At 61.7% G+C, this 25,041-nt stretch overlaps 1 protein-coding gene across 1 annotated transcript; it reads left to right on the top strand.

Annotated features, from left to right (window-relative positions):
- Nucleotides 1–2,761: 2,761 nt before the first annotated feature.
- On the top strand, nt 2,762–21,671 carry PIAS4 (protein inhibitor of activated STAT 4; the record flags this gene model as incomplete). Its single annotated transcript, XM_080713661.1, has 11 exons — nt 2,762–2,788; nt 6,898–7,324; nt 17,180–17,264; nt 18,041–18,082; nt 18,248–18,338; nt 18,415–18,543; nt 18,618–18,723; nt 19,420–19,493; nt 19,602–19,762; nt 21,224–21,354; nt 21,430–21,671. The coding sequence occupies 11 exons, from the start codon at nt 2,762–2,764 to the stop codon at nt 21,669–21,671; spliced, it is 1,515 nt and encodes a 504-aa protein (XP_080569787.1).
- Nucleotides 21,672–25,041: the final 3,370 nt, after the last annotated feature.

The following is a 25,041-nucleotide window of genomic DNA, read 5'->3' as shown; positions in this document are numbered from 1 at the left end:
CTATGACAGGCGCCACAGCTTCCCCCACTGGGGCTCCCCCGGGCGCGAGGAGCCAGCTCTGCGGGGCCCATCTGTGCCCTTTACACCCCGGGGACTCGGGGTCCAGAGGGCAGACACCAACACTGGTCCATTCTGCTGCTGGAGCAGAGTACAAAGCCTTTTGTTTCTGCCCCAGAAGCCTCCCTTGTTCTTGGTTTCCCCAGGTCAGCTCCCACGTCCATCACACAGATGAACTGACCGAGTTAAAGGGAGGCCCAGGCCGGGCAGGACGTCGCTGAGATGTGAGCCGGGCGCCCCGGAGGCCAGGGCCGCCAGGAACCCAAGAGCCTGCCGGGACGACCCCACCCACCTCTAAGTGCAAAGGCCGCTGCCACCTTGCTGAGCCAGGGCGTATCCATTCAGCGCATTGGGATAATTTTTTCTTTTAGTTTTTTTTTTTTTGTGATACTGGGGATGGAACCCAGGGGCATTCTACCTCTGAGCTGCACCCTCAGCCCTATTTTTATTCTTTATTTTGAAACAGGGTCTCACTGAGTTGAAAAAGGCCTAAGTAGCTGAGGCTGTCCTCAAACCGTGATTTCCCTGTCTCAGCCTCCCAAATGCTGGGATTACAAGAGTGTGCCACCATGCCCAGCTTCTCAGTCCTTATTTATTTATTTATTTATTTACTTTTTTGCAGTTTCAGGGATGGAACCCAGAGACATTCTACCTTCGAGCTACACCCCTAGCCTTGTTTGTTTTTTTAATTATTTATTTTGAAACAGGGTCTCACCACGTTGCAGAAGGCCTCGCTAAGTAGCTGAGGCTGTCTGTGAACCTGCGATCCTCCTGTCTCAGCCTCCCAAGGACTGGGATGACAAGTGTGCGCCACCACGCCCGGCTCTCCCTTTTTATTCTGAAACAGGGTCTCCCTAAGTTGCTGAGACCAGCCTCTAACCTGCCATCCTCCCACGTGCTGGGATTAGAGGGGTGCTGCACCTAGCCAAACATGGGATACTTATTTATTTTTGTGTTATCGGGGCTGGAACTCAGGGGCATTCTGCCTCTGAGCTACACCGCCAGCCTTGTTTTATGTTTTAGTTTGAAACAAGGTCTCACTAAGTTGCAGAGGGCCTCCCTAAGTAGCTGAAGCTGGCTATGAAACTTTGATTCTCCTATGTTAGCCTCCCAGGTTCTCCATTGCAGAGAGCGCCACCATGCCTGCAAGGTGCTTAATTTAACCCCATCTGCAATGGCCCTTTGGCAACCTGGCAACAAAGGTATCCACTGGCTCCAGCTGTTGGCAACTGTGTATCATTGGAGGAAATGGTGGTGACGCAGGCTTCTCATCTGAGCATTCGGGAGGCTGAGACAGGAGGATCGAACAAGTTCCCAGCCAGCCTCAGCCACTTAGTGAGGCCCTCCGCAACGCAGTGAGACCCTGTTTCAAAAAAAAAAAAAAAAAAAGACTTAAAAATAGGGCTGGGGGTGTACCTTGGAGGAATGATACCCCTGGGTTACACCTCTGTACCCCCCCCCCAAAAAAAAAGAAAGTCTAAAATATAAGGCTGGGGGAGTAGCTTCTCCAACCCGTGATCCTGAGGTGCCGGATCACAAGTGCTGTTAGCCACCACGCCCGGCTCCTTTTTAGTTTTGAGATAGGGTCTGGATAAGTTGCCCAGGCTGTCCTCAAATTTGCGATCCTCCTGCCTCAGTTTCCCCAGCCGCTGGGATGACAGGCCTGGGACACGGTTCTAAACAAGCTCTTAATTTTTGCATTACAATCCCAGAGCCCGCGGTGGGGAGGCTGAGACAGGAGCTTCGCGGGGCTGCGCCCAGTTTCTGTAGCTTAGACTTTCAGCAACTTAGTGAGACCCTGTTTGAAAATCAAAAATAAAATAGGGCTCAGAATGGCCTTGGGTTCAATTCCCAGTGTCTGTCTGTCTGTCTGTCTCTGTCTCTCTCTCTCTCTCTCTCTCTCACACACACACACACACACACACACACACACACACACACACTCTTCCTCGAATATGCGTTTTGTCCTATCTCTTCTGCTTTTCGCCCGAGAAAGTTTGCGCTTGACTTCTTGAGGGCACTGGGGAGCCAAGGCCAGCTTTAGGACGAGGGTAGCTGCGGGTTGGTGTGGATTCCCTGGGTTTTCTGCTGGTGGGGACACGGTGATAGCGGGGGAGGAGGGGTCGCCGGCCCAGAAGCGCGGCGAGGCGCGGGAGAGGGGACTCCGGCCTCCCCCGGCTGGGGATCCCGCCAGGGCTGCGGATCCCGGTTCAGGACCCGGATGTGCGGAGCAGCGGAGCGTGCACCGGGCCGCGCTGCAAAGTCCCGCTCCGCACGCTCCGGCGGCCGCTGCAGTTGAGCAGCCGTTGGCCCGGCAGCCCCAGCACGCACCGGGCGGCCTCTGCCGCGGCACCTGGCCGCGTCGTGGCGGCCGCACCGGGTGCCACCCCAGACGCGACCTCGCGCCCGCCCCCGCCTGCACGGGGCTCTGGCCCCTTTAAGAAGCCAGACAGCGCCGGGGGTGGGCGTGGTCGCCGGGAGCGGAACGAGGAAGGAGGAGGGGGGGTCGGGCCGCCGGCGGCGCTGATTGGCCCGAGGCTCGGGCGGCGGCCGCGCGCGCGTGCGCAGGACGCGGCGGAGCGCGCAGTGGGCGGGGCGCGCGGCCGCGCTAATTGGCTGGGGCGGCGGCCCCGCCCGTGAGTGGCGGCCGGTCACGTGACGCGACGGCTGGGGGCTCCCGGCGCGGGGGACGCTGGTGGCCAAGATGGCGGCGGAGCTGGTGGAGGCCAAAGTGAGTGAACGGCGGCGGCGCGGCCGGGCCGGGCGGGCGGGCGGGCGGGCGGCGGGGCGGGGGCCGGGCCGCCGGCCGAGGCCGCGCCTTCCGCGGGGGCCGCGCGTCGCCCGCCGGGCGGGCCTGGGGCCGGGGTCGGGCGCGGGCGGGGGGCGGGGAGGCCGGGGGCGGGGCCGCCGCGCTCCCGCCGGGGCGTCCGGGCCGGGCAGGTCCCCGCCGCCGCCGCCGCCGCCGCCGCCCGGGGCCGGCGTCCCCCCGGGCGGCCCGGGCCGCCGCCACGACGCGGCCGGCTCTCGGGCGGGACGGCGGGCGCCCCTCGGGGTCCGGAGCCGGCGCCCGGCCGGGGGAGTGGCCGCCGCTCGCGCCCCGCTCGGCCGCCGGGGTCCGGGCCGGGTGCCGCCGTCCACGCCGCCCGGTCCAGCGGCCGCCCGAGCCCCCGTGGGGTGGGAAGCGCTGCGGCTCCAGGGCGCCCGAGTCCCGCCCCCTCGGACGGTTTCGCTCCCTCGCCCCGGCCCCGGTCTTCCCAAGTCCTCCTGTCCGGGCGGTGCCTCCGCCTCCCATGTGGGGCGGCGTCTCTGGTCCTGGAGGGGCTCCGCCGCCCACCCCGGCGGCAGGTCCCATTCTGCACGGTGCTTGCGAACCGTGCTCCCCGGAGAGCCTCGCGGTGGGTCGGACGTCCCTCTCCGGGCAGTGTCCGGAGCCCCGTGCTCCTGGTCCTGGCTTCCGAGCCTACCTTCCCTATTCTCTTACGTTGATTCCTGAGACGCCCTAGCTCCGTGCACGGCAGGCCTCTGTAGGCGCCCACTGCTGTTCCCAGCTTCTGCTTCGTGTCCAGTCCCTGACCCGCCCCCCCTCGCCCCCAGCCTGGGGCCCCTTTTGACCTTCTTGGGACTGAGCCTAAGGCATTCCCCTCTCTGGTCTTGGGGATCCAGCCTTCTTGCCTCTTAACCGAGTGTGTGTGCACTCGCCAGCGTGTGATTGAACCCAGGGGCATTTCTTTTTATTCTTTTTTAAAATTCTTTTTGTGCAGTATTGGGGATGGAACCCAGGGGCATCCTACCCCCAAGCTCCACCCCCAGCCCTAGTTTTTATTCTTAATTTTGAAACAGGGTCTCGGTGAGTTGCAAAGGGCCTCACTAAGTAGCGGAGGCTGTCTGCAGACCCCGGTCCTCCTTTCTCAGCCTCCCAAATGCAGAGTCTTACTAAGTTGCCGAGGACCTCACCAAGTAGCTGAGTTTGTCTGCAAACCCGCGATTCTTCCGTCTCAGCCTCCCTGGCTTGAACGCAGGGGCATTCTACCTCTGAGCTGCACCTCCTGTCTGAGCCTCCCAAGTACGGGGATTAGAGGCGTGCTCCACCACACCCAGCTCTCCTCAATCTTGAGTGCTTCAGAGCGTTCCCCCTCCCCGGGAGCTAGGGTGCCCGGCCCCCTTGAGGACCTTTTGGACCTGGTCTGCCTGGTGTCTTGCCCCTTGCTCCTCCTTGGCCTCCTACGTCGTTCTTCTGTCCCTTGCTGGGGTCTGAACGTCAACCCTCAAGTCTGTGTGATTACAGGGTACACCCACCCTGCCCCAGAGCAGCCCCCCAAACCTACTGCACGCACACTCCTCCAGGGTTTGGGAAAGGGCAGACTTGTCCTGGAGATGTAGCCAAAGTGTCAGTCTCCCTGTTCAAAGCCCCATGAAATGGAGCCCCTGGGGCCAGGGACGTGGAGGGGAGCATGGACCCCGGCCCTACCCTGGCTGAGGGTAGGGGGTAGGAGCTGCACTCAGGAAGTCCAATGCCTTGAAATATGATCTGATGAACTCTGCCTGACCCTGTGGTGGCAGCCCCCACCCCAGTGAAGTCAAGTTGACCCTCCTTTCAAGTCCTCTAAGCCGGGAGCCTCCATTCAGGGGGGCTTGGGGCTGTTGTGCCAGACTCTGGGAGTCCTCTCTCTCCTGCAGCTACTGCCAAGTGCTTTGAGGGTCATTGAATTCCAGCACTTTCCCCATCCCGTCACGAGTAGCGGGCGGTCTTGTTCTTTGGGGTGCACAAGGGCTGCTCTAAAGGTCCCCCGAGGTGGTTTGGGAACACTGTCTGCAGCGTCTGTGCACACGTGTGTTTCCCTTAGGTGCCCGGAGGAGCAGGTGCTTAGAGGAGGCTGGGTGCGGCTCCCCACTCGGCTTCTGAGTGAGGCCCGAGCTGGAAGCGGCCATGGGGCCTGCCCTGTTTACAAACAGTTCTGACAGGCAGGTGTCCGGATGAAGTGGGGCAGGAAGTGATCCCGGGCATTCAGGGTGTCTTCCTGAACGTTTTCCCTCGCCCCCCCCCCCCCCCCGCTCCCCCAGCCCTGAGGCCGCTCCGCTGTGGTAGTAGCTGCGTGAAATCTGAGTCGAGAGCCCGTGCGAGGGGTGCTCTGGGATGCATGCAGTGCTCTGGCGTCCAGCTTGGTCCTCTGGGCGGGCCAAGGCGGGGTGGGGGCTCCCTGGTGTGTGATGTCAGTGGGGCCTCTGAGGCCCCTGCCTTTGGCCATGGCCAGCTCCCCTATCGCCACGCCTCTCCCTTCCAACGGTGTGGGCCTCTTTCAGAAGAAACATCTGTCTGTCTGTCTCTGTAAGCAGGTTTCTTTCTGGGCAAGGTAGGGCCGAGGGAGGTGGGTCTCTGGGCCAGCAGGTATGTGGGATCCAGGACCCAAGCCGCTGGGGTGCATGGGAGGGAACAGCGGAGGTGCTGGGTGGTCTGGGTCCCAATGCTGGCCCTGCCACTCACACCGGAAGGCATCTCCCCGGCTCGGTGTCCTCGCCTCTCACGGGCAGGTTGTGTGAGCTGTGCCATATGGAAGGGCCCTGCTGGTCGTCTGGCAGGCAGTGGCCACTCGGGTCCGGGTGCTTTCCAGAGCCAGCATTGCACAGCGCGGGGGGAGGAGAACGCGGGCTCTCTGAGGCTGACGAGGACTCCTGGGCGGCTCCGAGTGCTGGTCTCCGCGCCTTGGGCCTGGGCGGCCTCTGCCTTCTGCAGGGCTTGGCACGGTTCAGCCGGGGGATCATGGGGCCTTCCGTCTCAGGGCCGCTGGGGAAGCCTCACTTTTAAGTGGCCGGGGACTGGGAACAGCCTTTTGGCACCCAGGCTGGCACTAGAACACCTGGCAGGCTCAGCAGCCCCAGCCCTGCCGTGCAAGACAGGTTTTGACGGCTCCCTGGTTCCCATGGGTGCTCTGGGCCCTGCACGCAGGCTTCCCTGTCCATCCTGTCTCCCAGACCCCAGGATGATCATCCCCCCCAGGCCAGTTTCAGGCTCAGCAAGGGTAGCCCCGGGATGGCAGGCCCTTTTCTTGGGGACACGTGGTACACGCAGCCTGTGGGGGGCCCTGCTGGCCCGCCAGTGTGCCCCGGGCACTCTGGGCTCCGCTGAGCGCCGCTTGGTTTGATCTGGCTGGAGAGAGCGGCCGAATGGTCAGTGCCAGGGCCTGCGCAGCCTCACTCTCCAGCCGGGCTGCCGCAGTACTCCTCAGGATGAGTGTGGGGGTCAGGTTAGGGGGTCTTGGCATGGAACAGGCCACTGCTCTGCACCTGCAGCCCTGGGAGCCCGAGCCTGAGACCGCAGGCATTTGAGGGCACTGGCTGGGCCCAGCTCTGTGTAGCTGCCCATGGGGAGGGGCTGCCCGGCTGTGCTCCTGATGCCACCTTCCCACACTGACCTTGCTCCAGCTGGCCTGGCAGCAGTGCTTCCAGGAGCAGAGCTAAGCTTGTAGCCGGGCCTCCTGCCGGGCTCCCGGCAGGTGATCGGTGTCCAGCAGATCGTGGCCACGGTCATCTGGACCAAAGGGAAAACATGTTTGTGGCCGAGGTTTGGTGAGCACCGCTCTGCCGGCCGCTCTGTGTGTTGGCACCTCCCAGCACCCAGGGAGGTGAGATGTTATCTGCTCGGAGGCGGAGACCGAGGGCCAGAGGCTGGCAGCCGGGGCTCACTGGCAGGGCTGCTAATGGTGGCTCCTGCCTTGGGGCTGCGTTCAGGCTCCAAGCTGGGGAAGGGGGCCAGGATAGACGGGGTGACCGGGGGCAGGACCGCACTCCCTCCCCCGCCTGCCGGTGCCCAGCTCTGAGCCGACCTGTGGTTGCTTTCCTCAGAACATGGTCATGAGTTTCCGAGTCTCCGACCTCCAGATGCTGCTGGGATTCGTGGGCCGCAGCAAGAGCGGCCTGAAGCACGAGCTGGTCACCCGGGCCCTGCAGCTGGTGCAGTTCGACTGCAGCCCCGAGCTCTTCAAGAAAATCAAGGAGCTGTACGAGACGCGCCACGCCAAGAAGAGCGCGGAGCCCGGCCCGCAGCCCCCCCGGCCCCTGGACGCCCTGCCCGCACACGCCGCCTACGACCGCGCCGGCGCGGTGCCCAGGACTGCGCTGCCGGCGCCCGGCATCGACTACCCTGTGCTGTACGGAAAGTACTTAAACGGACTCGGACGCTTGCCCGCCAAGGCCCTCAAGCCCGAGGTCAGGCTGGTGAAACTGCCCTTCTTCAACATGCTGGACGAGCTGCTGAAGCCCACCGAGCTAGGTGAGTGCGGCCTCGGCCGGGGCCGGGCTCCGCTGCCCAGGCTCCCCTTCCTGCCTGCCCTGCGGCTGCAGGCGCCCTCAGGCTGTGTGGGCGGCCGCTCCTCTCTGGTCCCGCTTTTTGTGTGTGTGGGGCACTGGGGGTGGAACCCAAGGGCTTTTCTACCTCCAGGCTGGACTCCCAGACCAACCTGCACTCCCTGTCTCAGCCTCCCGAGCGCTGGGATTATAAGCATGTGCCACCGTGCCCGGCTTCCGATTGCTCTTGAGCTGGCCGTCAGGCCATCCTGGGTTCCATCCTGGGTTTTATTCCGAGGTTCAACGGGGGCGGCCGCCAGCAGCATTGACTCCTAACTGGCTCTTGGCCAGAGACCCCAGCTGCTCGCAGGGAGGCCTTGGTGCCTGCGCACCAGCTGCCCGCGTGTCCTAGAGAGTGGGCCTCGTTCTGCAGGGAGTGTGCGCCTGCGTGCACTAGGGCAAGCCAGAAGCCTCCGTCCAGAGGTGGGCGTGGTGGCGCACGCTTGTCATCCCAGCATTTGGGAGCCGGAGACGGGGAGATCGAGGACAGCCTCAGCTACTTAGTGAAGCCCTATTCAATGAGACCTTGCGTCAAAATAAAGAATCAAAAATAGGGCTGGGGGTGTAGCTTGGCGGTCGAATGCTCCTGGGTTCCACCCCCAGAAAAAAGAAAAGAAAGAAAAAAAGAAACCACTGTCCTTTGTCGTTTGGCCGACTGACGGTCCACTGTGCTGCCCAGGGCCCAAGCAAGCCTCCTGCCTCGGCCTCACCAGTGGCTGGGCCACAGGCGCGTCCGCGTGCCGGCTCCGTGGTCCTTTTTGTAGCTCAGACAGGCCACACCTTCCCGGGCTGCATCCTGTGGTTCACATGGTGCCGGCTTGGGAGCCGGCCGGCTTCCCCAAGCTTAGTCCTCGAGGGGACAGAGGGGAGTGGTGTCTGGCCTCCATCCTGCCCTGTAAGGCACCCAAAGCCTGGTGCTAGCCTCAGGTGCTGGCCTGGTGGCGGGTTCAGGCCTGGGGGCCGTGTGTCCTGTGCCCCGAGAGTCAGTGATGGGCAGAGACAGGCCTGGGCTCTGCTTTCCCCTTTTATTTCTTTGTCTTCAAGTTTCACAGAGTTGGGTGCCAGGACCACATTATATCCAGCAGTTAAGACAGGCTCGAACCTTGCCCTGTGCGGCAGTGTAGACACACCAGAAACCTGGCGTACTTGGCAGTGTGGACAGGCCCAGTCCTTGCTGTGCATGGCAGTGTAGACAGCCTGGGACCTTGGCAGTGTGGACGGGCTGGGGTCCTCCCCAGCCTCAGCCCCGGGCTCCTGGCAGAGGGGTGCCCAGCCTCCGGGAGCCCGGCAGTGAGGTTAACGCTCTGTGCCCTGGCAGGCTGGTCCAGGCTCGGCTCTCACCAGGTCCTGGGCTTCGCTGTCTCCCCGCCTGGCCCCGCATCACTCTGGGCTCTCAGCCAGCCGCCCCTCCAGCCCACCACCCTTGGGCTCCCTGAGGGTGGGGGCAGCCCACGCAGGCCCAGCCCCGGCAGAGGCGGCGTGGAGCTGGGAGCTGGGGAAGCAGGTTTACGCAGCAGCGCCTGCCGGGGTGGACAGGGCTCGTGCGCTCTCTACGCCTGGCTTCTCGGCCTCGCACCCTTCCTTCCGCTGCCGCTCTCCCAGGGCTTCGCAGCAGGCTCTGGGGGCCTGGGGACAAGGTGCTGAAGGTCCGGGCGCTGCCCTGAGCCTCAGAGGTCACCAGGGCGCGGGGTAGGGCTGGAGGGGACTTTGAACGCGGGTGGAGGGTCTCCACTGCTGGCGGCGTGGCTGGCTTCCTTCCTGCGGCACTGTGCCCCGTCCCCGGGGACCCCGTCACCTGATCTCCGGAGCGCCTGCTCCCCTGTCTGCACCAACAGCATTCTGCCTCAGAACAAAGAGGCGACCCCACCCGTCCTCCAGCCAGCCTGCGGAGGGAGCCTGACCCGCGTCCTGGGAGGCGCGGGGCTTACCCAGGTCCTTAGGGAGCGGCCCTGAATCTCTGGGACCCAGGACTCTGCCCGCTCACCCCTGGCCGGGCCGGCCCTCCCCCAGTGGACTTGAGCATCCTGGCCCTGCCCGAGGCCGGCTTCCCCTTCCTCCTCACCCCTGGCCACGACCCGTGGACCAGAACGAGGCTCACGCTCTGCTCCAATTCCCCGGAAGAGCAGGGCCGACTCCGGAATGAAGACCGCGCCAGCCCAGCCCAGCGGACAGGAGCCATAAATCATCCCAGTGGAATGCCGGGCGGGGGAGGGGAGGATGCTGGCGCCTAGCGGAAGGGCCTCCCAGGCAGATGAGCCACTCCCGGGGCAGGGCTGGTGCCCAGAAAGGCCAGCAGACCTGCCCAAGGTCACACAGCAGCCGAAACTCCCAGTCCCTGTGCTGACCCCTTTCTGGTCAGACTGAACCTTGCGTGGCTTCCTGGGAGAGGGCAAGGTTGGGACCCCAGACCCCTTCGGGGAGCTGCCAGCTTCCCCTTCCGGCCCCACAGCCAGCAGGCCCAGGGTGCTGGCCATTGCTGGTCTCAGCAGAACTAGGCCCAGGCAATGTCCCCGGGGACCAGGGGGGCCCTCAGAGGGTGGGCAGCAGGCAGAAGGAAGCCAGGTGGGTGGCATCGCGGCCCGGCGCCTCCCCCACGCTGGTCAGGGCACACATGTGGCCCTCCTCTGGCCTCAGAGCGCCTTGGCCAGCATGCCCAGCGCTGACCAGCAGGCAGCAGCGGGGTCCATGGGTGCTATATTCTGGGGGAGGGATGGGAGGAGTTGGCATGAGCCTTTTTTTCTTTTTGGCGGTACTGGGGATGGAAGCCAGGGCCATTCTACCTCTGAGCTATATCCCCAGCCCTATATTTTTTATTCTTCATTTTGAAACAGGGTCTCACTGAGTTGCAAAGGGCCTCACTAAGTAGTAGCTGAGGCTGTCCGCGAACCGTGTCCTCCTGTCTCAGCCTCCCAAATGCTGGATTACAAGCGTGTGCCACCACGCCCGGCTAGGAGCCACTTATGACCTGTATGTGAGCAGGAGCAGGTAGGAAGGCTTCCTGGAAGAGGCGCGTCCCCGGGCCAGACGGAAGGGCCGAGGAGCCTTCTCCTCGTGCTGAGGCCGAGAGGGGGGCGGGTGAGGGCCGAGGCTGGTGCTGAGAGAGAGGGCTCATTCACAGGGCTGAATGGAGGCCATTGTGGCCAGGCATGCGTGGGGTGCCGGTGCTGGGAGGAGGGTACACAGTCTGGACCCGACGCTTGCCCCGGGAGGCTGCCGGTGTGCTGGCCCCAGCACCGCGGAGGCTGGAACCTCCCGACTGGACATGGAGGCAGAGGGCACAGAGTCCGGGCCGCCAGCTGGCTCCTCCTGGCCCAGCAAGGTGGGGCATGATCGCTGTTGCCCCATCTCCCGACCTTCACCCCACGCCGTCTGCCTCCACCCTGGCGCTGCTCGGGGCCCTGCCTGGCACACTGGGCCTCCCTGCTGGGCAGGCACCCTGGGAGGGCAGTGTGCAGCCCACAGGCAGGGCAGGGGTGGGCTCAGAGGGCCCCGTTCTCCTGGTTCTCTCTGGGCCCTGAGGATTGAAGTATTGAACTCAGGGACAGTCTATGTCCAAGCTACATCCCAGCCCTTTTTTATTTTATTTTGAAACAAGGTCTTGCTAGTTTGCTGAGGCTGGCCTCGAACCTGCAATCCTGTCTCAACCTCCCAAGTATCGGGATTACAAGTGTGACCATCACATCCAGCCGGTTGACTCTATGGGCATTCTGTCCCGGAGGGACTCTCCTAGCCCTGCTTTATTTTTATTCGGAAACAGGGTCTGCTGGGTTAACGAGTCTCACTACTTGCTGAGGCTGCCCTCCAACCTGTGATCCTCCTGTCTCAGCCTCCCAAGGACTAGGATTACAGGGCTGTGCCACCACGCCTTACTTGATCAACTTTTAAGATATTTTTTGTTTATTTATTGTAGTACTAGGGTTGAACATTGAACAGCCAAGAGCATTCTACCTCGGAGCTGCACCTCCAGCCCAGTTTCTTCTTCTTTTTCTTCTTCTTTTCTCTTTTTTCCCCCCTGGTACTGGGGATGGAACCCAGGGGCATTTTACCTCCAAGCTACACCCCCAGCCTTATTTTTATTCTTTATTTTGAAACAAGTTCTCATTAAGCTGCAGAGGGCCTCACTAAGTAGCTGAGGCTGGCCATGAACGGCGATCCTGTCTCAGCCTCCCGAATGCTGGGATGACAAGCGTGCCCACCGCGCCCGGCTCCCAGCCCTATTTCTTATTCTTTGTTTTTGTTTTGGTGGTAGTGGGGGTTGAACCCAGGGGCTTTCTACTCCGGGCTATACTTCAGACCTATTTTTACACTTTATTTGGAAACAGGATCTAAGTTGCTGAGAACCTCTCTAAGTAGCTGAGGCTGGCTTTGAACCTGTGCGAGTCTCCTGTCTCCGCCTCCCAAGCGCAGGGATTACAAGCGTGCGTCACAATGCCCAGCACCTTATTCTTTATTTATTTTTGGTGGTACTGGAGGTGGAACCCAGGGGCTTTCTACCTCTGGGCTATACTCCCAGACCTATTTTATACTTTATTTGGAAACAGGGTCTCACTAAGTTGCCGAGAGCCTCACTAAGTAGCTGAGGCTGGCTTCGAACCCGCGCGATCCTCCTGTCTCCGCCTCCCAAGCACGGGGATGACAAGTGTGCGCCACCACGCCCGGCCTTATCTTAAGTTTTTGTAAAATCATATATTGGTTATGGGACGTGCGGGTGGGAAGTGAGGAGAAGCCGGGCCCCTGCTGCCACCCCTGCCTGGCACCTGGGATCCCGAGCCAGCGGCTGTGTCCTTAGCTCCACTCTACCCCCCACTTCCAGCATCTGCTGGGATATTAAACATTCATCACCTTGAGCCGCCCCGGCAGATCGCCTGCCACGTCATGGCGCGGGGCTGGGTCCCTCTGCTCCCCTCCTTTCTGTCCTGGGAGCCGTGTGCTTGTGAAGGCCGAGGGCTGGTCTGCTGCGCTGTGGACCTCGCACCCCCTCCGCCTAGTGCCCCCAACTTGCAGGAGCAAGGGCGACGAAGTGCTTCCTGGAGCTGGGGAGGGAGGGCTTTTGTTTTTTGTTTGTTACTAGAAATTGAACCCAGAGACATTCTATCTCTAAGCTATAGTCACAGCCCTTTTTATTTTTATTTTGAAGTGAGGTCTCTGGGCCGGGCGTGGTGGCGCACACTTGTAATCCCCTGGGTTCCAGCCTCAGTACCACACGCGCAAAAAAAGAACTGAGATCTCACTCGGGTGCTGAGGCTGTCTTGAATCTGCGATCCTCCTGTCTCCGCGTCCCAAGTACTGGGATTACAAGTGTGTGCCACTGTGCCCAGTTGGGTAGCGAGTTTTTGTTTTTATTTTTTAGTACTGGAAATGCAACCCAGGGGTTTTCTACCTCCAAGCTATACCTCCAGCCCTATATTTTTTTCTTGATTTTATTTATTTATTTATTTATTTAGCTGTGGGTCTGGGGGTGGAACTCAGGGACATTCGACCTCCAAGCTACACCCCCTGCCCTAATTTTTATTCTTTATTTTGAAACCGGGTCTCACTGAGTTGCAGAGGGCCTCACTAAGTAGCTGAGGCTGTCCACGAACCGCGATCCTCCAGGTCTCAGCCTCCTGAATGCTGGGATTACAAGCGTGAGCCACCATGCAAGACTTTTATTCTTTCTTTCTTTTTTTTTTTTGGTGGTACTGGGGGTGGAACCCAGAGGCTTTCTACCTCCAGGCTATACTCCCAGACCTTTTTTATATTTTATTTGGAAACAGGGTCTTACTAAGTTGCTGAAAGCCTCACTAAGTAGCTGAGGCTGGCTTCGAACTTGTGCGATCCTCCTGTCTCGGCCTTCCAAGTGCGGGGATTACAAGCGTGCGCCACCACGCCCGGCATTATTCTTTATTTGAAACAAGGTCTCACTGAGTTGCAAAGGGCCTCACTAAATAGTAGCTGAGGCTGTCCTCGAACCTCGATCCTCCTGTCTCAGCCTCCCAAATGCTGGGATTACTCAGCCCTATATTTTATTCTTTATTTTAAAACAGAGTCTCACTGAGTTACAAAGGGCCTCACTAATTAGTTGAGGCTGTCTGTGAACCGTGATCCTCCGGTCTCAGCCTCCCAAATACTGGGATGACAAGCATGCGCCAATGCCTGGCGGCTGGTGGTTTTTAAGGCAGGGCTCAGGGAAGCCTCTTATTCTAGGGCCAATCACACAAGGACTACCCGAGGGCCCTGGAGTGTTGGGGGGAGAGTTGTTTCAGAAGAGTGCTCAGCGGAACGAGGGGGCCGGGGCAGCCCCGCGCCACCATTGGAGTGAGTGGCCCTGAGCAGGGGTGTTGGGCAGCCCGACCAGCGCGGGGTCTGCGGCAAACCGTGGCCCTGCACAGGTGGAGACCCAGCCGCGGGCACCTGGAGGGCCACTGGCATCTCAAGGCCATTGCTATTTTGTGCCCACAAGTAGAGCCTGCCTGGGTGGGGGCTCCATCCCTGCGGGTCTCCCGGGTCCTTCTTCCTTTTCCCAGCCTCGTCTGTGGAGCAGCCTGCCCTCCACGCCTGCCCCGGAGATGGTGCCCTGCGAGGTGCCAAGGAGCCCTTCCCGCCTCCCCGCCCCGCTCAGGTGTCACCGCAGGCCTCCCCGCCCCCGCCTCCTGAGGGATTGCTCCAGGGCTCCTGCGGGGCCTGTGCACCCTCCCTGTTGGGCGAGCTTCCTCCTAAGAGGGCCTGCATGGGCACCCCGAGCAAGAGGCCAGCCTGGGAGGCCAGCGCGGCGCCTGGGGTCTGGCTTGGCGGCCTCCATCCCCCTTCAGTGGGCAGTGCCTGTACCTTGAGGCAGGGTTGGCAGCTGGAGCCAGTCACCTGGCAGCCTGCGTGCCCTACAGTCGGAGGCCCGCAGAGGCAGCGCCGTGCCCACACAGGCCCCCACTGCCGGCCCCGGTGCCTGCCCCTCTCCTAGGAAGCCATTTGGAACATGCAGTCAGCCCCACAGATCAGGGCCTCCCCACGCACCAACCTCAGATCAAAAATACTTTTCTAAAATAATGCATAGTCAGCGCCGGGCGGGGCGGCACCGACGGCATCCTAGCACTTGGGAGGCTGAGCCAGGAGGTGAGGTTTGAGGACGGCCTCGGCCAGTGGCAGGACTCTCATCAGCCCAGTGAGGCCCGCTTCAAAAGAGAACAGGGCTGGGTGTAGCCCAGAGATGGGGTTTAAACCCAGGGGCATTGTACCTCCACGCTACACCCCAGCCCAATGTATGTATGTATGTGTGTATGTGTGTATGTGTGTATGTATATATGTATGTATGTGTGTATGTATGTATGTGTGTATGTATATATGTATGTATGTGTATATGTATGTATGTATGTGTATGTGTATGTATGTATGTGTATGTGTATGTATGTATGTATTTGCAGTACTGGGGATGGAGCCCAGGGTGTTTACCTCCCAGCAACACCCCCAGCCCTGTTTTTTATTCTTTATTTTGAAACAGGGTCTTATTAAGTTGTATAGGGCCTCACTAAGTATCTGAGGCTGGCCGCGAACCGCGGTCCTCCTGTCGCGGCCTCCCAAGAGCTGGGATGACGAGCGCGCGCCATCGCGCCCAGCTCATGCTGCTTTTTTTTTTTTTTTCATTTTCTAAGCAGTACAGCCTAACAACTGTTGACGCAGCGTTCCCATTACATTCGGTACGATGAGTCATGTAGATAATGATTTGTGTGTGTGTGGTAGTGGTACTGGGGATTGGACCCAGGGGCTCTACCTCCACGCTACATCACCAGCCCAATTTTATTAGTTTCGAAACAAGGTCTGAGTTGCGGAGGACCTCCCTACGGTTGCTGAGGCTGGCCTCCAACCTGCAGTCCTGCTGTCTGCCTCCTGAGTGCTAGGATCACCTGGTTTCACCCCCCAAACCCTGCTGGAGTTGACTTCGTCTGTGGGAAGCCGGGCCCGGAGGGGCGCGCCTGTGCTCCCAGTCCTTGGGAGGCTGAGACAGGATTGCAGGTTGCAGGTTCCCGCCTCAGCAATTTAGCAAGGCTGCTGATTCAGAAGAAAAGATAAAATAGGAGCCGAGCGCGGCTCATGCTTACAATCCCAGCATTCGGGAAGTGGAGACAGACTGGGCCTCAGCTACTTAGGCCTCTGCAACTCAGTGAGACTCTTTCAAAATAAAGAATAAAAAGTAGGGCAGGGGGTGTAGCTCGGAGGTCGAATGCCCCTGGGCTCCATCCCAGTACCACAAATTGAAGTCTGTGGGAGGATTCGCGTAGGTTCTGTGCACCGCTGCACCGTTTCACCTGAGGGACCTCGCGCGGGGTTGCTGCCGAGGTCTGGGGTCGGTCCCGCAGGCTCCTTGGCCAGCGGGGATGGGCAGGTGTGTGGCACAGCCCCTGCTGTCAGTCCTGGTGGCCTAAGACGCTCATGCTCAGGCCTCCCACTTAAGAAACCCAGGAGGTTGTGGAGATGTGTTTCCTTTCTGTTTCTTTTTTTTTTTTTTTCTTTTTTTCTTTTTAGTGATGCCAGGGATTGAACGCAGGGCCATTCTACTTCCAAGAGACACCCCCAGCCCTTATTTTTATTTTTTTATTTAGAAACAGGGTCTCACTAAGTTGCGGAGGGGCTCACTAGCTGAGGCTGGCCTCGAACTGTGATCCCCCTGCCTCAGTGGGAGGATGACAAGCGTGCGCCCCACGCCCAGCGGACTCTGGCTTTCATTTGCTCCTTGTCTGCTGCTCGTGGAAGAAGCCTAAATTATTCATCCTACGTCAGCAGCGTATGCCTGTCACTCCAGGGGCTGCGGCTGAGGCAGGAGCTCTGAGGATGTGAAGCCAAGCCAGGCATTGTGGTGCTCACCTGTAGCCCAGGGTTTGAGGCGCTGGACGGAGGGCCATAGGTTCAGGGCAACGTCAGCAGGGAATGAGACTCATCAGCCCAGGGAGACCTTGCTTCACGAGGGAAATCGGGCCAGGAGTGGCTGGGAGGTAGGAAGCCCCCAGATTCAAGCCCTGGTACCAAATAGGAAAAAAGGATGAAGCCCGCGTGGGATAGGCCCACCAACCTGGTGCTTGTGGGGCTGAGACAGGAGGATTGCAGGTTTGTAGCCGACCTCAGCAACCACCGAGGCCCTGTGCAACTTACACCCTTTCTCAAAAACTAAGGTGAGCTGGGGGGAGCTCAGAGGTAGACGCCCCTGGATTCAACCCCAGGACCAAAAAAATTGTTTTCAAAAGCCGGGTGTGGCTGGGTACATGCTTGTCATCCCTCTGTTTGGGAGGCGGAGACTGGAGGATCGCGGTTCGCGGACAGCCTCAGCTACTTAGTGAGGCCCTCTGCAACTCAGTGAGACCCTGTTTTAAAAATGAATAATAAAAATAATAGGGCTGGGGGTGTAGTATAATGCCCCTGGGGTCCATCCCCAGGACCCTAAGGTCCTGGGCAGGCCGTAGTTCTAAAGTAGAAGACCCCCGGATTGAATGTTCAGTACCACAAAAACAGAGCCCTGAGGCCCGGCTGGTCCCCGGGCGCCGGGCTGTGGCGTCTGCTCGATGGCCCAGCGTGCCGTCTGTGTGTCTGCGGGCTGTGTGGGGTGAGGGCGTGGGCTGTGCTGCACCCCTCCCCCCGTCCCGTGGCGCCCGATTCAGCGCCACTTCTCCCTCCCCTCTGGCCGTGAGTGCCTGAGGCTGGACCTGTGTCCAGCCACGCGGGGCAGGGGTGGGAGCGGGCTGCAGGCTCCTGTCTCCTTGGCCTGAAGGCCGCGCGGTGCTCGTGGCCGGCCGCGCGTGACCGCCTCTCTCTCCAGTCCCACAGAACAGCGAGAAGCTGCAGGAGAGCCCGTGCATCTTCGCCCTCACGCCCAGACAGGTGGAGCTGATCCGGAACTCCAGGTGAGGCTCGCCTGCCACCCCAGGACCTGGGGCCGAGTCAGGAGGCCGCAGGCTCAAGGACAGCTCAGATAAACGCTCGGCAACGCAGCCCTGTTTTAGAATAAAATAGCACAATGGACATAGCTTGGAAGCAGTGCCACTGGGTTCAATCCCCAGTACCCAAAAATAAACACTGGAAAGCCCGTGGCGGGCGCCTCGCGCCAGCCCTGCACGGCGCCGCCCCACACCCCTTGACTCCAGAGGGCTCGGCGTGTCCTGTCCACGCGGCCGGCGTGAGCGCCCTGCCAGGTAGTCCTCTGGGGCGGTGGCCCGGGTGCCTCAGGGTGCTGAGGCTCCATCTCGCCCAGGCCCCGGGACAGGCTCCCAAGCGAGCACTGCGCGCTGGTGGCCCGGGCCGCGGGCTGGACGCCTCACACTTGCCAGGAGCCCGAGTTGGTGCCTGTACCCGCTGAGCCCTTCGTCGTCTCCCAGAGAGCAGCAGACACTAGCAATAGGGAGTGGGGTGCAGCCGAGCGCCCACCCCAGCACATGGGTCCAATGCGTAGGGTGTAGTCCGCAACCCGGGCTATGGTGTCGGCCCCACCGGCCACTGCCCACTGCCCACCCAGCCTCCTCCCAGCCCGCTCGGGTCCGGGCGAGCCTGCGCTCCCGGGGTGTGCTCGGGTGTCTGATGGCCCCCACCCTCTGGCGTGGGCACAGGGCGGTGGTCTCCGGGGCCAGCAGCTGGGCGGCTTCTCACTGACCCTGTCTTTCTTCCCTGGTTCCCCTGCGCACAGAGAGCTGCAGCCCGGAGTCAAGGCCGTGCAGGTGGTCCTCAGGTACGCACCTTGCCCCGTAGCCCGGGCGGCCCGGCCCCTGCTCCCCACCTCGGGGTGCCACAGTGCCCCGCAGCACAGCCCCCGCCCCATTGCTCCCCCGTGCCCCCGCGCCTGTGCTGCCCGCCGTCCTCCCCAGCCACCTGGCGGTGCTCGCTGTCACTGCAGGATCTGTTACTCAGACACGAGTTGCCCTCAGGAGGACCAGTACCCGCCTAATATCGCCGTGAAGGTCAACCACAGCTACTGCTCCGTGCCGGTGAGCGGCGGGCGCGGGTGCGGGGGGCGGGGGGGCGGGCGGCTGCCACGGCCCTGCTGACCGGTCCTGCTTACAGGGCTACTACCCCTCCAACAAGCCCGGTGTGGAGCCCAAGCGGCCCTGCCGCCCCATCAACCTCACCCACCTCATGTACCTGTCCTCGGCCACCAACCGCATCACGGTCACCTGGGGCAACTACGGCAAGGTGAGGCCGCAGCCCACTCGCCCGCCGCCCGCCCGCCGCCGCCCGCCGCGGCCTCACCCTGTGCCTCCCCGCAGAGCTACTCCGTGGCACTGTACCTGGTGCGGCAGCTGACGTCCGCGGAGCTGCTCCAGCGGCTCAAGACCATCGGGGTGAAGCACCCGGAGCTCTGCAAGGCGCTGGGTGAGCGGGTGCAGCAGGTGTGGGTGGGGCCTGGGTCGACTTCGCCCCGGGGCTGCAGGTGCGGGCGGGGTCTGGAGCAGGCTCCACCCCAGGGCAGCAGGTGTGGGTGGGGCCTGGGTCGACTCCACCCCCGGGGCTGCAGGTGTGGGTGGGGCCTGGAGCCACTGGCCTGGGCGCTGGTGAGTCCAGCAGGTGGGTCCCCGCTGCCAGCAGCAGTGTCGAGGTATGGCAGAGGTGGCACGGATGCCCGGATCTCCCCAGAAAGGCCTAGTGGGCAAGTGTGGCCATTGCTACCCACAGGGGTCAGAAATGGTGGTGGCCAGAGTGGGTGCCTCACACCTGCAACCCTAGGGAGGACCTCAGGTTCAAGACCTGCCTCAGCAACTTACAAAATGTGTAGCTCAGCCGGGCGTGGTGGTGCACGCTTGTAATCCCAGGTTCGAAGCCAGCCTCAGCAACTTAGTGAGTGTGGCATGGGGCTAGAAGCTCCTGGGTTGTATCCCCAGTACCACAAAAGAAAGTGTCGCTCAGACGTAGAACCCCCTCGGGTTTAACCCAGTACCCACCAACAGACAAAGGTGCCAGCAGCCGCCGTGCTGGGGTGCTTTGCAGCGCCCCACAGCCGCACCAAGCCACACAGCGCAGGCCTGCGCCTGCCCAGGCCGGGCCTCACGCTGATCTCCGTCCCCCCCACAGTCAAAGAGAAGCTGCGCTTGGACCCCGACAGCGAGATCGCCACCACCGGTGTGCGCGTCTCCCTCATCTGTCCAGTACGTGGGCTGGGGCTGGGTGGGTGGGCAGCGAGGCGGCCGGGCCGGGTGGTGTGACTGGGCCCGCCGGGCGGTGCCAGGCAGTGCCCACTCCTCCCTCCCCCACAGCTGGTGAAGATGCGGCTGTCGGTGCCCTGCCGCGCGGAGACCTGCGCCCACCTGCAGTGCTTCGACGCCGTCTTCTACCTGCAGATGAATGAGAAGAAGCCCACCTGGACGTGCCCAGTGTGCGACAAGCCGGCCCCCTACGAGCAGCTCATCATCGACGGGTGAGGCGCGGCGTGGGTGCGGGCGGGCGGAGCGGCTCCAGGTGGCCATGGGGCCTGTCCAGCCTCGGCAGCCCGGCCCTGAGCACCCGCGTGGAGCGGCCGGCGGTGCTGGGCAGCACTGCTGACCAGGGTGACCGACCGCAGCAGGTTCAAGGCCCAGCTGCAGCTTAGCCAGACCCTGTCTGGACATAACACAGGGCTGGGTGTGGTTCGGCCTTGGGATGCCCCTGGGTTCTATCCCTCGGACCACGAAGGAAAACCCAGGGTTACAGAAAGGCAAGTTCTTTCCAGGGACCTGTCAAAGCCTCTGCCGCTCAGGAGGCGGCAGCAGGGCTGGTCCTGGCCCCTCCTTGCCGTGACCTTGCGCTCGGGCTGTGGGGAGCCAGGAGCCGCCCCAGGCAGCCTTGTGACCCGCAGGAAGCTGGGAGGCAGGTGCCTCAGGGATCCCGGCCATGCCCCTCCTCTGTGGCACCCAGGGCGGGCGAGGCCTCTCCCTAAAAGGGAGACTTTGCTCAGGTCTTAGGTTTCCAGAAACTGAACCCTGTTGTCTACGGCAGCGGCACCTGCCAGGTGCTGGCCACGCCCATCCCCAGAGCCCAGTCTCTGCCTCAGGGGCAGCGCCAGCCTGGCCTGGCGCAGGAGTGCCAAGGCCTCTGCAGGCAGCTGAGCGGGGCCCTCATCCTCATCCCCATCCTGCCGCTGATTTCCCCAATTTTTTTTTTTTTTTTTGGCAGTACTGGGGTTGGAACCCGGGGCATCCGACCTATGAGTTACACCCCCAGCCCAATTTTTTATTCTTTATTTTGAAACAGGGTCTCACTGAGTTGCAGAGGGCCCCACCAAGTAGCTGTGGCTGACCGTGAACCGCAATCCTGCGGTCTCAGCCTCCTGAATGCTGGGATGACAAGCGTGCGCCACCGCGCCTGGCTGTTCCCCCAACTTGGCTTTTTTTTTTTGCTGTACTGGGATGGAACTCAGGACCTTGTTCACGATGGGCGAGCACTGTCCACTGAGCGGCACCCCAGCCCTTTTTGTTGATGAGGAAATTGAGATTCAGAGGGGGGCTCCCTGTGGCAGGCCAGAGCCAGTGTGGTCTCTGGGCAAGCCCGTGATGAGGCCCCGGCCAGCGCGTGGCCTAGCCTGGCCTGGGGGCCACTCCACCCAGTCTGGCTGCTTTCCAGAGGCCGAGAATGGGATTGTGGCTGGGGTGGGGCCGGAGGACCGGCAGATGGCCGCGACCCTGCATGGCTCAGTGCAGCAGGAAGCGCCCTGGAGGGCGTCTCGGTTCCTGGTCCCAGCTGGGAGCCCGAGGCCCCTAAGGAGACGACCTCCGCCGGGCCGGGGCCGCAGGAGAGGCCTCCCGTGCTCGGGCACGGGCACTGGCGCGGCTCTGAGGGCGGGGTGCACGCAGGCTCTGTGGCCGCCCGCCCGCCCGCCTGCTCAGCCCCGTGCCTCGCCCAGGCTGCTCTCCAAGATCCTGAGCGAGTGTGAGGACGCGGACGAAATCGAGTACCTGGTGGACGGCTCGTGGTGCCCCATCCGCACCGAGAAAGAGCGGAGCTGCAGCCCCCAGGGCCCCATCCTGGTGCTCGGTGAGTCCCGTCCCCCCGGCCGGCCCGGCGCCCACGTGGCGGAGGCCCCCAAGCACCACGCCCCTGTCCCCGCAGGCACCTCGGACGCCGGTGGGCTCCTGCCGGCCCCCAGCGTCAACGGCGGCAGCGGGCTGGGCGGCGCAGGTGGCAGCGTGGAGAATGGGAAGCCGGGAGCCGACGTGGTGGACCTCACGCTGGACAGCTCGTCGTCCTCGGAGGAGGAGGACGAGGACGAGGACGAGGAGGACGAGGACGAGGAGGGCCCCCGGCCCAAGCGCCGCTGCTCCTTCCAGAAGGGCCTGGTGCCAGCCTGCTGACGGCCCGCCGCCTGCGGGCTCTCCTGGTGCTCAGGGGCGGAGCGCGGCGCCTCTGCTTCCTGTTCCTTTTATTCCTCCGCCCTCTCCCGGCTCCCGGCACCTGCACCTCTGGACTCTCCTCTCGGGGAAAGAAAACAGTAAAATGATAAAAAAAAAAAGGTACAAAAATGAAAAAAAGAAAGATGAAACAGACAAAGAAGATTCAGACTTTCACAAACAAGGCCAGGCCCCCAGGCAGCCCCAACCCGGGGGTGGGGGGCTGCAGGGAGGACCCAGGCCGGCCCTCCCGCCACCATTCCAGCCCAGCGGGGCGGGCGGGTCTCTGGCGACCACCGGCCGGCTCTGTCGTCTTGCTTTTCTCGCTGCAAGCTCATCCTCGGGAGACCCTGGCCGCCAGTGAGGTTTGCGCTAAGAAGCCATGGGGGGCCGGGGTGGGGAGCCACAGATGTGTTGTATTTTTTGAAAGTGCAATAACTTGGTATCTGAAGCCCCGGCTCGGCTCCGGGGCCAGGACCTCCGGGGCAGGCGGGCCCAGGGCGCGGCGCGGCGGGTGGGTCTCAGTTTCCTAGCCAGCTACCTCGGTAATTCAATTCAGGTTCACTCCCCCTGGAGCAGCGCAGACGGCCACAGCCGGCTCGGCCACCGGGCAGGGCCCCCTCGGCCCTCCCGGGCGCTGGCCTCCCGGTTTGGGTCGGTTCCTCTCCTTTCTCGCTCTTGGTTCCCACACGGGTGCGGGGCTCGCCGGCGCCCCCGCCCAGAGCCTGGCTCTTCCAGCAGGACCCCTCCCCAGGCAGCGCGGCGGGCTGTCCTGGCCGCACCGGCAGGCCTCGCCGTCAGGAAGCAATACCGTCAGGAGTGGAGGGGGCGGCCACGTCCAGCCTCACTGTATGAACTCTGCAGCCGCCCGCCTGCCCGCCCGCACTGGCAGCCAGGGCGCTGTTTTCTAATATTTGTATTCTAATTTAATTGTTTTTTAAAAATGCAAATAAAAAAAGGTCAAGGTAAAGCCACGGAGGCTCCGCTTCTCTCCCCGGCTCGGGTGGCCGGCGTCGCCGGGGTTGGGCACCTGGGTCTCTCTGTCCGCCCCATGAGGCCGCTGGGGCCACCTGGCGCGGGCGGCACCTTCTGCTGGCAGCCACCGAGGCAGCGTGGGCTGGACGTGCCATCGCGGTGGCCAGGTCGCAGGCATCACTGCCGCTCCTGGACGGACCAGAGGACCCACTGGCGGCCACCACGACGTGCCAGGTGGGCTTCCGCGAGACGCAGGCAACGGAGGAGCGGGACCCTGGCCGTGACGGTGCTGCAGGTGACCGCAGGTGCCGGGGCGAGCACACGTCCATGCGGCAACGTCGGCGCGCCCTTGCACGTGCTGGAATGTGAGTTGTACAAGGAGCAGGGCTGGCACTCTGCGGCCAGAACGGACCCTGAGGCCCTCAAGCTCAGTGCGGAGACAAAAGCCTGGTGGCGCAAGCTGCCATCCAGTGCTTGGAGGCTAAGAAAGGAAGGTTGCAGGTTCAAGGCCAGCCTCAGCAACTTAGCGAGACTTCCAGCAACCCAGTGAGACCCAGTTTCAGAGACAAAAATTAAAATACAGCTGGAGCGTAGCTCAGAGGTTGGGTGGCCCCGAGTTCAATCCCCAGAACCGCAAAAAAATAAGAGCCACACCGTGTGCGCTTGTATTGACACGAAATTTCCAGCAGTGAATCCAGATAGGAAGTGGACTTGTGGGTGCCCGGGACGGCGGGGTGAGGGTCAGGCTTCCTTTTGGGGTGATGGCTGCGCAGTACTTTGAACACACCGAAACCCCAAGTGTGTGAGGGAGCGCGTGGCTGCACCCTGGCTGGGCCGCAGGGGAGGCAGGCGTGAGGGGCCCGGGACCCCCACCTGCCCGCGAAGCCTCCATCCTGTTCCACCCAGCACCCCCCACTCTGCGTGTGGCCAGGCGGGCGCAAGACATGCGGCCCTGCCCCGGGGACAGGACGGCTCGGGAGGGGGTGCAGGTAGGTAAGCAGCGCCATCTCCACGCGGCTGCCCAAGGTGGGCGCAGTGTCCCCAGGTGTGACCCTGGGCCTAGGTCTCATCCACACCCGAGGGCACAACCACCCAGGGCCCAAGAAAGCGCAGGAGGCGGCCCCCAGCTGCAGGCGCCCCAGCCCCCCTGCCCCCCACAAAACACGCAACAGTGAAATGAGGCTAGAGAGGCCACGGTGGTCGTAACAGGCTGCGTTTAGTGGTTTTTTATGTACAAGAAAAATGGTTTCTTTGTTTCATTTTATCATCTTTCGTCTGTTTTAATTATTTTTTAAAGCTTTACCCCCCACCCCCCAAAAGTGCATTTTTTTTTATCAATTGATTTTCTTTTTAAGTCTCCCACACTTTATAAAGACTCTCAGATACAGTCTATGGAATGTGTGCTCTGCTGCCCCCTCGCCAGGCCCGGCCACCCGGAGCCCAAGGCGCCCGTGTTGTGGGGCACCAGACCCCCACACAGCCTCAGGTGCCCCCCAGGGACCTCTGTTAGCGCTGCTGGCCTGACTCGGGTTATGGCTCTGGCGCCCCGGGGGCCCCTTCTGGGCCAGCCTCCCACCGCCGGGAAGGCCGCTTCCTCAGCTTAAATAACGTTTTAAAATAAAACTGCAAATATAAATATCTTTCTTTCTCAAAAAATAGGAATTTTGCTTTTTTTGTTAGTTTTTTTTTTTTTCCTTTCAGTCTGTCTTGCCTCTCCTAGCCCTGGCTGGTGGGGCCACCTCCATCCTGGGGCGGGGGGAACCACCACCTGCCTCAGGAGCCGCAACGGTGCCCCCTCAACCGTGCCCAGGGAAGCGTCAGAGCGGCCGGGGCCCCTCAACAGAACATGAAGGGACAGCTGTGCACGCCCGATGATAAGACACAGCCGCGGGGCCCCCGCCAGGCTGACCTGGACCAGAAGTTTACATTCACTGGTTTGTATTTTATTTTATTTTATTTTTTTGCCTTTTTTCCCTTAATCTCAAAGGTGGGGCAGGGTGGGCGGGGCGCAGCAGCCAGGCAGAGCCCCCCCTGGGCCACAGACTGGGGTGGCCTCCCTCCCGTCACCCCGCTCCCCCCGCACCCCAGCATCCACACCACCTCACCAGGATGGAAATAACAAATTCACTGTTTTTTTTTTTTTTGTACCAGGCAGTTGAAAAAAAAAAAACACAAAAAAGAAAACAAAACAAAAAAAAACCCAAACGACCAAACAAAAAAACCTTCCTGCGACGTCCTTTGCGTGACCCTCCTCGAATACCTGTTTCCTGAAACATGAAAATTCAGCAGTATCTTTGGCAACACTTTATCACGACCTTAATTTAAAGAATAAAAATAAAATCGATCCACGTCTATGTAC

The sequence above is a fragment of the Muscardinus avellanarius genome (genome assembly GCF_963383645.1).
Source record: "Muscardinus avellanarius genome assembly, chromosome: 16".
In the NCBI taxonomy this organism is placed as follows: Eukaryota; Metazoa; Chordata; class Mammalia; order Rodentia; family Gliridae; genus Muscardinus; species Muscardinus avellanarius.
Note: the sequence above shows the minus strand (reverse complement) of the source record. Positions and strands in the feature narration are given on the sequence as shown.